The sequence below is a fragment of the Arvicanthis niloticus genome, chromosome 22, assembly GCF_011762505.2.
Source record: "Arvicanthis niloticus isolate mArvNil1 chromosome 22, mArvNil1.pat.X, whole genome shotgun sequence".
Taxonomy (NCBI): domain Eukaryota; kingdom Metazoa; phylum Chordata; class Mammalia; order Rodentia; family Muridae; genus Arvicanthis; species Arvicanthis niloticus.
In genome coordinates, this window is record NC_133429.1 from 45,311,251 (window position 1) to 45,324,630 (window position 13,380).

General features: G+C 35.6%; 1 protein-coding gene across 4 annotated transcripts in view; it reads left to right on the forward strand.

Annotated features, from left to right (window-relative positions):
* Tafa2 (TAFA chemokine like family member 2) overlaps nucleotides 1-11,309 on the forward strand; it is a 450,421-nt gene extending 439,112 nt beyond the window's left edge. For 3 of the 4 annotated variants that reach the window (XM_076920380.1, XM_076920379.1, XM_076920378.1), the window contains exon 5: nucleotides 9,118-11,309. In XM_076920380.1, coding sequence (XP_076776495.1) covers nucleotides 9,118-9,129 — 12 coding nt within the window. In that variant the 3' untranslated portion in view covers nucleotides 9,130-11,309. Of the gene's footprint in view, nucleotides 1-52; nucleotides 299-9,117 lie in introns of all 4 variants that reach the window. The other variant, XR_013106405.1, reaches the window with a different exon arrangement.
* Nucleotides 11,310-13,380: the final 2,071 nt, after the last annotated feature.

The following is a 13,380-nucleotide window of genomic DNA, read 5'->3' on the forward strand; positions in this document are numbered from 1 at the left end:
AATCCTGTGATCTGTTGAACAGTGGAGTACCTGACATGTGTTTGTTCCTTAGGCAAACGTGTAAAACTCTTCACATTGGAATGGAGAAATAGAAAGAGAAGGTTTCTGCTGTGCCCGATGACAATTTTTGATTTTCCACATTCAAAATTATTCTGGCTCCACGCTGGAGCAGTAGTTATGGCGAATCCTAGTGTTGGTCGGATTCTGAGGAAGGGGCAGAAGTTTCCTTGAGAAGTAAAGATTCCAAACAACTCCAGAAATGAGCGCCTGTCTCCTTTCATTTCTCACAGAGCAGCAGGTGTGTACCCCATGTTAACAGGGTGAACTGTGACCTCCCGGTTCTTGTGGTTACCGTAGCTTTCTAGGTTTGATTTCAAACAGAGGTAACAAAATTGGTACAGTTTTAGAGACCAGAGGGCAAAGAACTGACTCTATGTTTAATAAAGGAAGCAATTATGTTTTTAATTTAAAAAAACCGAGAAGCATTGTTTCTCCAACTGACTCACGAAGCCCTTATGTTGGATGTTGTACAAAGCCCCCATGGTGAAGGAGACAATATACTGCTACTGATGAACCTTATGCTGTCGCCACCAGGGGCTCTGCAGTGCCACTGTCCTTAGAATAGGAAACAAAGTATAACACCCTCGTTGGTTCCTGAACATCTGTCAGTGTTCGACCTGCATATTGTTTATAAATTTGCATGTAGAGCCCTGAGTCAATGCACTTTCTCTTAATCTCCATAAACCAAATCCAGACACATTCCTTACCTAATCTGTTCTTTATGTATTGGGAATTTACCCACATTTAAAGCTGTGCATTGCCCCAGCTTAAACAGCCTCTCTCTCTCCTTTCTCTTTCTTCCTCCCTCTCTCTCTCTTTCACGTACACACATACATTCACATACAAACACACACATATATATCCATATAGTTATACACACATATATACACACATTATACGCACATATATATTTAGTATATATAATACAGATACATATGTATATACATATATAATATATACACACATATTTATACGATATATATACATACTTTGTATATATTGTATATATATACATATATATGTATATACTATATATATATATATGTACATACTTTAGAAATTTGAGATGACTGAATTATATTATTAGGAAGCCCCACAGAAGACAATAACTGGGCGATGGTTGTATAGGCTGGTGTGGCATGCATAGTCAGTACATCCTGCTTCTTGAAGTCATTATCTATGATGTTCTTTCCTTCAGAGAATGGATTTTTTTAATCTTTGCAATGCACAGAAAGGGATTTAAAAATTACTACCACATATGGAATGGTTATCACTGAAGCTAACGGAATGGGGAATGATGATAGAGCATGTCTTCCTTCTAGAAAGTTCTCAAGATATTCTGACTTTGTGCTGCCTCAAGACACACCAAGAACTTTTTTATCATGACAGTACCATGTTATTTGTTTGGACAGGTGGCCCAAGACAATGTTACAGAAAGCCATTTTATTTGAAACTCAAACCAACCAGAAGTTAAGAGAAAATGTTCTTCGCAATCCCAACCCATTGCAAAGGATGGTTTCAATCCCAGTCCCCTCTTCCAAGTCCCACTGGCTATGAACTGATTCTGAAGCACAGGTTTTGTACTTTATTAGTGCTTCCACTTGCTTTGCCTGCAGTGAAGCTGAAATGGTTGAGGAGTATAGGTCTTGACTAGGCTTAAATTTTAAACCAACACTTTACTGCAGAAAGTGGGTAAAAACTATCCATTCAAATTATTCTGTATAAATGAGAGGTGAATCCTAAAAAACAAATGTAATATCAAATTTGACAGGTGAGGCACATTCCAATTGAACTAAAAAAATTCTCATGGTCTCTAAATTTTCCAATGCTAGAATATATAATTCATATCTTTGAAAAAATCTATCCAGATTCTCCTCAGGAATTACTTTCCTGTCTTAAGATTTCTTTTTTAAAAAACTTTTAAAGATATTTATCTTCATTCTGATTGCTTCTATATATTACCTAAGGTTATTGTTGATTTTCTGTGTCTGTGTTCCACCAAGAATAGAGAGTGTGCAAGTTGCGGGGGTTGGGCGGGCACAGAATTAAAGACATCTTTTGCTAACACATTCTGAAAAATGCCAATGGTGTTTATCAGATAACCAATGAATAACAAAGTGAAGCATAGTTCATTTGCTAAGAGCTAAGTCAAACTGAGGATGAGTTTTCTGTACTAAAGGGAGAGTGATTCATAAGAAGCACACCTATCTACTTCTGGGAGGCATGTAGGACTCAGAGTTCTGAGAAATAGCCTAAGTCCATTGTTCTGAAGATTCCATTCCCGTGGAAGACTTCATTTGCACAGCTCAGAAAGCCCAGATACTTTGCAATCTGTGCAAACAATTCCCTAGTGTTGCTGTTATATATGATAATAATCACATATTCCAGAAAATTAAATACAGAATGGCATCGTACTAGTTGGGGCTGAGAGAGGAGTTAGGCACTCGGTCCAAGTGACAAGGTTGACAGCTTAGAACTCTACCAATTCAAGAGACTTTAAAGTTCTTAAACTAGCAGGCCACAAAGCTGGTCTAAAACAGTCTTCATATCAGCATGCAAAGGCTGTCTCATCTCGTCTCATTTACCACAGTGACTCTGCCAGAAGAGCAAAGGACTCTATGCCACATCCAGGGTATCTTCACCCCTCTGTTTCCAGGCAAACTCTCCTTAATTATACCTAAACAGGATTGGTTAGTTATCTGCAGTTGTCTGAAATGCCCTTGGTATTCTACAGTGAATCTTTTCCAAATTACCCAAGCTTGTTAAAACAATCAAGAATTTAGACAGAAGATTAGCTGAAAATAGTTGAAGATAATTCAGTAGTCATGCTTGCTCATAGTGAAGTATTGAATAGACAGCCTTTACGAGGCCAACTGTTAGAATGAATGTCAAGGCTGGTCCAGTCCCAGAATTCTCTGCAAGAGAAATTAAGCTTTGGTTTGAACATGCAGTATTTTTCAGAGCTATAGATATTACATGTATTACTATGGAAGTAAAATGTAAATTTTATGTAGATGAGTGTATTTACAAAAAGGATTCATTTCCCCTGTTTTGTCTAGTTCCTTGTCATCAAAACCTGAAAGCTGTCTGGGTAGCTGGTTTGTACATGCACATTTTTGACAGTCAGGTGTCTTCTGTTTTGCGACACCTTATATAGCATGCTTGGAGATAGGGTGAGAATGTTCATATACAGTTATGACCAAATTAATGGCAGCTTTTCTCTAGCTTAAATGAAAAAACCTGTTACTGTGGAATAATAACGTTTTAATTGCACATTTAGTATACAGATGGTGAAGCAAGGGCTACATTCATATTCTTGTAAGAGGTACATTAAAAAAATTCATTTGCAGTGAGCAGGAAATCTGTTCTAAGGGAAGGAAAAGTTCATTCACATCAGCTCTTAAGATTATGTACGGATTCTGGTGCTCCTTGGGCTTTTATTGAGCAAGCTAAATTTGTTGGAGTGTTAGTGTTAAATTGTGTCTATTTGTGGTGTTATTAAGCAGCTATTATACAGGTTGGACACAGACTGCATTTAAACCTGCTTCTTTCTCTCATAAATACTGCCACACTTCCCTGCCTTCCACTTGCTTAAATAAAACATGTTCATTAGTACAAAAATAAATGTTTTGCTAATGACATGGGTATTTTAGAGAAAACTTAACTCCCTTTGGAATGAAATTGACTCTACCGCTCAAATAGAGCATCTCTCCCATTAACGTGTGTGTGTGTGTATGTGTGTGTGTGTGTGTGTGTGTGTGAGACTTATAACGACAAGGATATAAATGCTATTCCACAGTACGCTATAACAAGATTTTAATGACTATGTTGGAGAAAAGAATATGTTATTCTGTAAACAGCAGAAGATTCACATCAATGCTGTACAGAGTTGGAAGTGATTTCAGAAATTTATACAAAGTGCAACCTGAACAAAGGTGTTCAGATAATGTTCCATTAAATAATGACACCACAGTAACCGTCAGTATGGCAGGGCTTCTTCACATCTGCATCATCAGAGTAATCCTCAGTATGGCAGGGCATCCTCACATCTGCATTTCATTGTTGTATAATCATGTTGCAGGTTTTACTCCTGGAGAAAGTGTGGCCTTGATTCCTTAGGTAAATGTCCAGCATATAAAGTCTCATGGAAGATGGCTCATAGAAAACACAAAGAAAGAGGTACAAAAGGAAGGGAGACAAGAATCTGAGAGGATTCATAATATATGCCTAATAATAGGGGCAAAACAATTTTCTATGTGTATATAGATGCCTTATAATGGTTTTTATTTTTGCTATAACTTACTGAGTTGAGTTTGTGCTTTCCATATGCACATGGACATAGAGTCAATTAACTCAGCATGGGAAATGTTAAAATGCTTGTGTTTGAAAAGTGGTGGTCACACTGTAGATGCTACTGAGTGCCTGTCACTGTCTTTAGCACATACAGATCTATACTTCTTAGCTCAGTGCTTAGGGGACACACATCAGAAGTGATTGCCTTGTCAACTCTGACTGCCTGACACTGTCCTTAGTTCACTGTATTTTCTAACTCATGACTATAGGATGCAAATGTTAGTCTAATCTGTATCTTGAATCATATCAAATCATCTGTGGAACTGACAGCCTGGTGCCACAGATCACCAAAATAATGACCGTTTAATCATTATTTTGTACAAAATTGTCTGAAAAGACATTTTATTTTACCCAAAGCTATCAGAGTGTGAAATTCCTAATATATGACTTTAAAAAACAATATTATTCAAAGAACAAATTGCAAGGTGAGCTACTATAGAAAATCAAAAACAAACAAACAAAAAAACAAACATCAATAATCTCAATTTAATCAGTCAGTATTTATACATAAATATGCAGCAACAACAGTGCCTGATAAGAACTCTGCATGTCATTTTTGTGTCTTATTTGAGAATTATCACTAATAACACTTGTTAATTTGTAAATGCATATACTGGGATGGACTCTTTGTAAGGGGTTTTTGGTTTAATTATAGTAACAAATAAGTGTGACAAGGTAGTAATATTGTTCTATATTTATACATGGGAAGATTAAGTAATATGTTCAGTTCCAGTGTTTGAAAGCCACAGGGCCTGGATTTGAACCCAAAATCTGCCTGTGGAGGTCACACTATTTCCGTATTGTCTCCCACTAGGCTCTGCTCTCACTTACTACCTAGTTAGTAGAACTTGGGAAGGAAGGAAAATTAGACTTTATGAATATATCATATTAGGATTCTTCCAAATTGCTTAAACACTTGTAAACACTTGGAGAAAGACCAGATTTAAATGTGTTTCCATTGTTGAATTTGAAGAAAAATGGAGGACATTTAAGAACATTCAAAGCATAAAGTGCAGACAGTCTAAGAATAACTGACTTTACTCATTTCAGATCGAAATAGTGTCTTATATGTTGCTTTCTTGCTTTATATTTTCTTAGTTTCAAGTGGTGAATAGATTTGGCACAGATATCTGAGAATCTAAGTGGCTATCTGGAATTGATCTGTCGGACTGGTATAACTGGATGCTCCAGTCCTGAACACCTGGGTTTATTGTTACCACATTAGCTTCTTTCAGAGCCACTCAAGCATAGCTTTGTACTTGACACTGGGTTACTCTTATTATTGCAATTTTTTCATTTACACGGATGCATCAGTCCAACAGTTGCATCTAGCACACCAGCCAATAGGCATCAAATAAGATTATGTGAGAACAGCTGTATGAAACATGACTTCTGCAAAGGCAGATAGATGCCCCGAAGCAGCAATTATGACATGTGGTGATAATGTAAAATTAGAATTATTTCTCTGTCTCCTATGGCATGTTGTGCTTGGAGCCCCTTGGAACAAGAAGGTAGAATGCAGACATGGGAGCAACTGAGATTTTTCTATCCTGGACCTTCCTGTTGTAATAGATGAAAACTTGCTAAGATCATTTTTAGACTGTGAAGATGTTACTGTTTGATATTTTATCAAACATAAACTTTTAGTGTAAAGTGTTATATTTTAGTTCTAAAAATAGGGTAAGGTTTATGTGGTGTCTTAATAACATTTCCTTGTTAAAATGCTGGATTTTTATAAAGATTACTTAAGAAACTCTTATATGCCAGGAAATCCCAATTTATAGATTATAGCCAGCAAGATAGTATTTATCTTTATCTTGTAGTAAGCCGGAATTTAAAGGTAAGCATTTAGACTTTTTCAGTGAACATAGAAATTACTAAATAATTGATTTTTCTTCGTTCAGTTTTGTTGATTTTGATTCTAAATATCCTTTGAATTGTGCTTATTAGGTGACTTAAATTGGAAATGATTATCTATACTCATGATAGTGATATGTTTAAAATAGTATATTGAAAAATATTTGAAAATGTGTATGTCTTACTAGTTCTGCCATTATATTTGATATAAAACTAGAGATTTCCAGAGGGTATGCTGATATATGCTCATGTGTATAATTTATTCTATATTGAAAAGGGCAGACCCTGAGTTTGCCTCCATCTGTTGCCCTCAGACTTATCTGGATTTCTGTCTAAGGCTTCTTCCATTCTATTTCAATGTCTCTTCTTTCACATCTGAAATTGTTATTTTGTGGTGTTTAATGCTGATAAAACTAGATGTTTCTATAGGCATTGGGATGCCCAGTTCTCACAGCAGATCTAACATCATCTGCATTTTATATATGAAAAAACTGAGAGAGATAGAGTCTGAAAGTATCCCTACCACACTGGCTTTAATCCAGAGTGTCACATGTCTAACCATAATTTATCCTAATCAAATAGAAGGATCAAGGCTAAAATAGACTGTCCACTGTCATTTGATACCAGATATTATTTGATTGGATACTCTTCATCTGAGAAAAGAATTGAACAAAGAATTCTTTACAAATCTTAATGTGAGGAAAAATGCTTTGTGTTTTAGTCCATACTTACTAGTTCTTATTTTTATATAACTACCTCTTATGATCACATTTAAGTTTTTTGGCTATACGCTATTATTTTAGCTAAGAGACAAAACGCATTATATGATATTTTGTGTATATATATTTATACTTACTTGCATATATATGTGGATATGTATGTTTATTGATGCATACGTATATACATGCACACACAGAGACTTTTGAAGATACAGAAAACATTGGTTTTGTTTAAGGAAGTCTTTAATATTGTTTGTTTTTGAAATTATCTGAAGTCAAGTCTTTAATTCATACACAAAAGACCAACAGAATCTCCCCACAGGTTTTTTATAAACCAACAGTAACAAATATTTACCTTCAGATAAAGAAATAATTATGGGAATACCACAGTAACCTTCAGGTGACTCAAAGCTGAGGCTGCAAAGCAGCTGAGCAATGCCCTTCCTTCTTGTCTTAGGGATCATGCTCTCGGCTCTCCTGTCTCACCCTTAGCATCCTGCCGCATTGTCATTAACCCCTTCCTGAAACCCATCAATTCTTCTCTCTCAATCTTTTCCAACACCCCTTTACCTGCTCTATTGTTTTAACACCAGTTTTAATAATTATATCCCCCAGGTTATGCTTAATCAATTTTCTAACCAGGAAGAAAAAAGTTTGAGAAAATGTAGATTGGAACCTTTATCAGCTAATGGTAGTCACAGATTATGCTATATAGAGTTTATGGGCAAATGTTATCATGAAAATACTTTTTCAGCATTTCCCACAATGATCAACTATCTCCATTAGCAATTTTACATAATATCTATTATGTAAATTTTATGACAATATTTTCTTCCCTTTTCATTCTTATGCTTACTTTCTGGGAGCCCCACACAGATTGTGTGGGATGAGCACTGAATGGCAGACAACCTGCTGAGACTCTGTCGTTCTTGAGATATTTCAACTTCCCCTGGTCTCTGTACTTCAACATACCCTTCATGCTGTAACCCCCAGTGTAAGAGGGACAATGGGAAAAGTAGCAGTTGTCCACAAGACAAGATAGCTGTCCTCGTGTTTCAAAAACATTTTGAACTTTGATGTCTTTTTGTAGTATAACTCAAGATTATCTATGGTAGAACAAAGTCTAGAGTTACCTTATTATTGAGTTTAATACTTTGATTTTTCATATCATATCACAAAACAGCAAAATAAGCCAGCCTTTAAACAAACAAACAAACAAACAAACAAATAACCTTATCAAAGGCTAAGCAGCTGTCACCTCATGAAATAAAACCAGGTGTTCACATTAATTTTAAAACATCACATTTTGTAATACCCATTGGTAGATGACAATTTCTAGGGGGTTTTCTCGGGAGACCCTATCTGATATTAGTGTAAGGAGAGAGAATTAACATAGCAATAGTTTTGTGTTTTTCCTATATCACTTCTGCAACTGTAAATAATCTATTCACAGCACATTCTTTTCATTTTATTCATATATAAATATATATTCTATTAATAGTTGCTGTGAATCTTCCTAATTGATTCAAACTACATTGGAAATACAATTAGTTTTATGAGAAGACCTGCACACTTTGAAATTTGGTAAGCCATTGTTGCACTGTTCTTCATTCTTTGCTTCCACAAACATTTTTCCAATCATACAGAGATAGGATTTTTCAGAACATTTAACAGATTCTGATAGCAACCCCCGCCCCCAGTTTTTAGGCTATTTTGGGGTTTTTTTTAGAATAAGTCTTCAAGGGTTGAGAACATTCTCTGACTGAAATCCAGTGACCAAAGATGTTTCTCTACAGAGGTCTACAAATTATAGCTACCTTGTCTTCACAAATGAGAGGATTCTCAGAATCATTCTCCTTCAAGCAAAGAAACTATTGCCAGTAGCTAATATCTTTGTCATAGTTGGAGGTACTTGAAATAATAATGAATGTTGTTTTAAGAATATTACAAAATAAAAGAAAAAAACTTACATTGGTTTTTTATAAGTATGTGAACATGGGTGTCCTGGAGGTTTCAGTGATGTGTTTGGTATAGTGAGTACCACCTAGTAACTATTAGTTACTGTTTACTAGTACTGAGATTGTAGCTTTATTATGGAGTGTTGACCATATTTTTCCTTCCTTTCCAGGTAACCCATTAACCACTCCTAAATCAAGAAATCCTCAAGGCTGTTTCATGGAGAAACAAGAATAAAAACTGGACTCCTGCAGTGACCTTGAAGATTTTTATACCTCTTAGAAGAGACATTTAAAACCCATTTCCAAGGGATTCTATGGGTTTTCATCTACTTCTTACTGAAACTAAGACTTTAAAGAAATCTGAAGTGAACTTTGGGTCCTAAAGACTTAATCAGCTGTGAACTATGCTTGGCTCATGACTCTTCCGGGGGAAGTGGACACTGCTCTCCACAGAGCTTGGATAGAGTTGGTTTTCTGGGGTGACAGCAGAAACTGACAGCTGTAAGGTTTCTGGCTTCAGCTGTAACTGTTCTTGTGTCTGAAGCTGTCTCCCAAGCTCACTGTACTATCACGGATGTGCTCCTGGCTCCTTTGCTCCTTGTCCAGTAGGACTGTGCACAGCTTTGATGACGTTCCCTTTGCAAACTCTTCCGGCATGGCATAGACAGAGACAATTTTATTGGTATTCTAACGTTGAAACTCTGAAAGCCTGCTTGTTTTAACATCTTAACACTTGCCTCTGCGAAAGGAATAGAAGTATTTATCCATTGATAATGATAATCGTTGGCAAATCACAATGATCTGAATACATCCCTCATATAAGAATGTGTAGGCAACCTGACACATTTCCCCAAGGCTAACATGTGACTGCAGCTCTCTGACCGTTTAACAGATAGCAGTTAGGACCGGATTCCAATTCCCATCACACAGTACTCTGTGCCTCTAGTGCACCCTTCCTTCCAGGTTTTTTTTTTTAAAGTGTACTTTCTTTTTTATGTTTCCTTTTACTTTCCTTCACAGAAATCATCAGTGTACAGTCAAGTTAGCAGAGAGCTTTTGATTTCAAAAATAAAACGAAACTCGCCAGGGATGCATGTGCTTCTCTAATTTCTAATTACTTACATTACTTCTAGCATTTTCTTAAACTATCCTTTCTGTCTCATTTGAAGATCGTCTCTTGCTCGATTCCAATGACTGCTTGAATGCTTATATATTTGTTCTGTCTGTGGATAGAAAAAAAATAACCTGTTGATTTCCCTTGACCACAAAGGTCTAAATACTGGCTTACGGTTGTTCCATTCAAACAATTTTTGGCCAGTATTTTGTCCATATTTTCACATCCATCATAAAACTTGTGATTTTTAGTTCTTTGTGATTTTTCTTACAAATATTTAAAGGCCTTAAACATTGATTTACCTTTTATTAAGTTACTACAGAATGTATAATTTTGTACTACATTTATTTTGTTTCACTTGTGATGTGGGGGAAGGGAACAGTGAGTACTGAGTTGTCACCCTATAATAATAATAATACCATGTAAACAGATAGTTTGAAGGCATACAAAGGCAAGGGTTTTCCATGCCTTAATTATTTTAGTTTGATTGAAAGATGTTTCACAGATCATCATATTAGGTGGTCCATCATTTTAGTCAAGGAGTGAAGATGTCTGGGACTTCTTGTATTTCTAGAACTCACTGACAAAGCCAGTTCACCTTGTGCTGGTTTCTAGGATGGAGGTTCACATATTCTAGAGAAGAATTTGTATCTGTTAGTCTGTAACAATGCTCAAAGGGTCACATATTAACAAGAACCTTTAGTAGGAAGAACAGCTAAAAGTGTAAAAATCTCTTAAAAATTACATTGGAAAATGACAATTTTAATACTGAGTGAAAGTCAACTGCCTCATGAAAATATGGAATGAAGTGATTTCTGCCTCACTTTTAATTGAGGTTTAATAAAACCATTTGAGTGGTTCTACATGGGTATTGTAATGGTCAAATCTACCCAGAGTCAAAATGAAAGGAGTAACAGTTGTTCTGGACTTTCTCTGTCAAACAAATTATCACTACTTTCTTTGGTACAAAATGAAAAACTATCATTTTGGATATTATGAGTTTATCCTAGGTTTGTTTGAAATTAAGGATCATGCTTCTCATTTCAAAAACTATGTCATTTAAAACAACACTGGAAATTCTGTATTATATAAAAGTGTAATACATGCGTATCAATAGAAAAAATAAATGGAATTTCAAATATATGAACTAGAATATTCCCAGTAGATTAATGTTGTGACTATTCAGAAAAAAATTAAATAAAATTGGAGTATAAAATGGACTCACTTTCACAAGTGAAATCTGGAAAATCTGGTCTCTTGTATCCTATTTTAAAAGACTCCTAGTTAGTAACCAGTACAACTCTGAATTTAGATGGAAGCTGATGAATTCTTCAATCCTTTTTTAATAAAGTTCTGTGCTAAACTCTATATTTGCATAAGGTTTCAACATTTGACCTGCTGCTTAGGAAACTGAGAAGTCAGTCCATTGACATTTGAGATGTTGTCCTGCAAAGTCCCTGTGAACACAAATGCAAAATCCATCTCATAGTGCAAACGGTAAGCGTAGCTTACTTTAGGAAGCACATGAGAGAAGTATGCATCAATACCATGTCTTAAATATCTTTGAAAATGCCTCTTGATTCTGAAATGGTTTAACATTCACAAGATGCCACAGAAGATGGTATAGGGTTTTGCTTTCCCCTTTGTCATATTTCCCTTGGGGATAACAGTGTCCAAAATCATAATATGTTGTCCTAACACAGAGGCTCACACTGGCGTGATACCATGGGCTCAAAAGGTGGTTTATTCATATTTCTGTCAGTTTTCACATGAAGTGTGCACATATACTTTCATCCTTTAAAAGTGCATTGGGGACATTTCATTGTAGGATCTTGGAATGTGTATCAGATGTGAACATGAGTACATAGACCAATGAAGGACTGGTTATAACAACTCCAACGTTCCTAGTTTTAGAATAACAACTTACCGCATGATTTTACCTCTATATTTTTTTTTTGTTGTTACCACAATAGAAAGAATATTTAACTTGAACTCCAAACAGAACTATATGTGATTTTAAATTTGGTATCGTTTTTAATGTGTAGTAAGAGGCCTGTAAACCCATGCTTATGGTTGAAATGAAAAAGCTCCCCGACCCTCACCAGGAATAACTGCCTTTAGTATAAGTGATTACTACACAGTGTCATTCAGCTAATTAATTTATATCTGGGTTTAACCTACTACCCATACAAAATGAATATATGCTGATGAAAACTTTATATTCACATTTATATTTATATGTGAGATAGAAAGATGCAAAAAATATCAAGTAGGAGACTTTTCATCATTCTGTCTTTCCCATTTTGATTCACTAATTCACATGGAATTACAGTGATACTGGGGACGATGGGTAAAGCACTAGAAAGTTAGGGAGACATACATTGCATACCTAGGTGCCCATGACAGAACATTATTATTTTAGTCAGGTAAAAATTTGCCTTTTGTTTGTCCTCTATCCTGCCCTTTTCTCCTTCCTTTTTTTCTTCTTTTGTTTTGCATATTGAATACATTAACAAGGGTATATGTGTGTGTATGCATGTATGTATTGTGTTTGTGTATTTCTTTACATATACATGTGTGTATTGTTTTTGTGTGTTTCATAGTTTCTTATACTATTATGGATTTTTGTATATATACACAAACATAAATGTGGGTTACTGGTATTTTTTTTGGTAAATTTTCTTCTCAGTTGTCTTGATTTTTCACTCTGCAGGAATATGAAATGGGTTTGTCAGTTATCCAGCACTTACCTGACAGCTATTGATTCCCTTGTAAGCACAAGCATATTTGACTAGATTGAAATTTTGGTTTAGCTGAGCTTTTTTCTTGACAATAGCTTTTCAGATCAGGTCAACGGAAACTTTTCCTATGCACAGTGCTATGCTATGCAGTGGGGAAAGTGGATAGATGGTTTTAATCGGTGCTTCAGATTTATTTTATTTTGTTCATCTTTTTTTTTCTGGGGTGATTCTGTTTCCTAAATAGATGCTTTGAACATTTTTCTAGAAAGTCCTTTCTAGCCTGCAAAACAATCAAACTTAATTCAGGATGAATCCCAATGAACAAGATGACACACTTGTAAAGTTGGCATTTACAAATCTTGACAAAATATGCTCAAATGTCTCAAAAGGAATAGAGTGTGAATGTTGAGAGAGAGAGAGAGAGAGAGAGAGAGAGAGAGAGAGAGAGAGAGAGAGAGAAGAGTAGTAAAGACACCTCTTTGAGAGCTATGAAGACCTGAGCTTGGACATAGACACTGGGGAGGATGTTCATCGGGTCCTTGTCCTAGTTCAAGTTCAATTACACAACGAAAACCTGA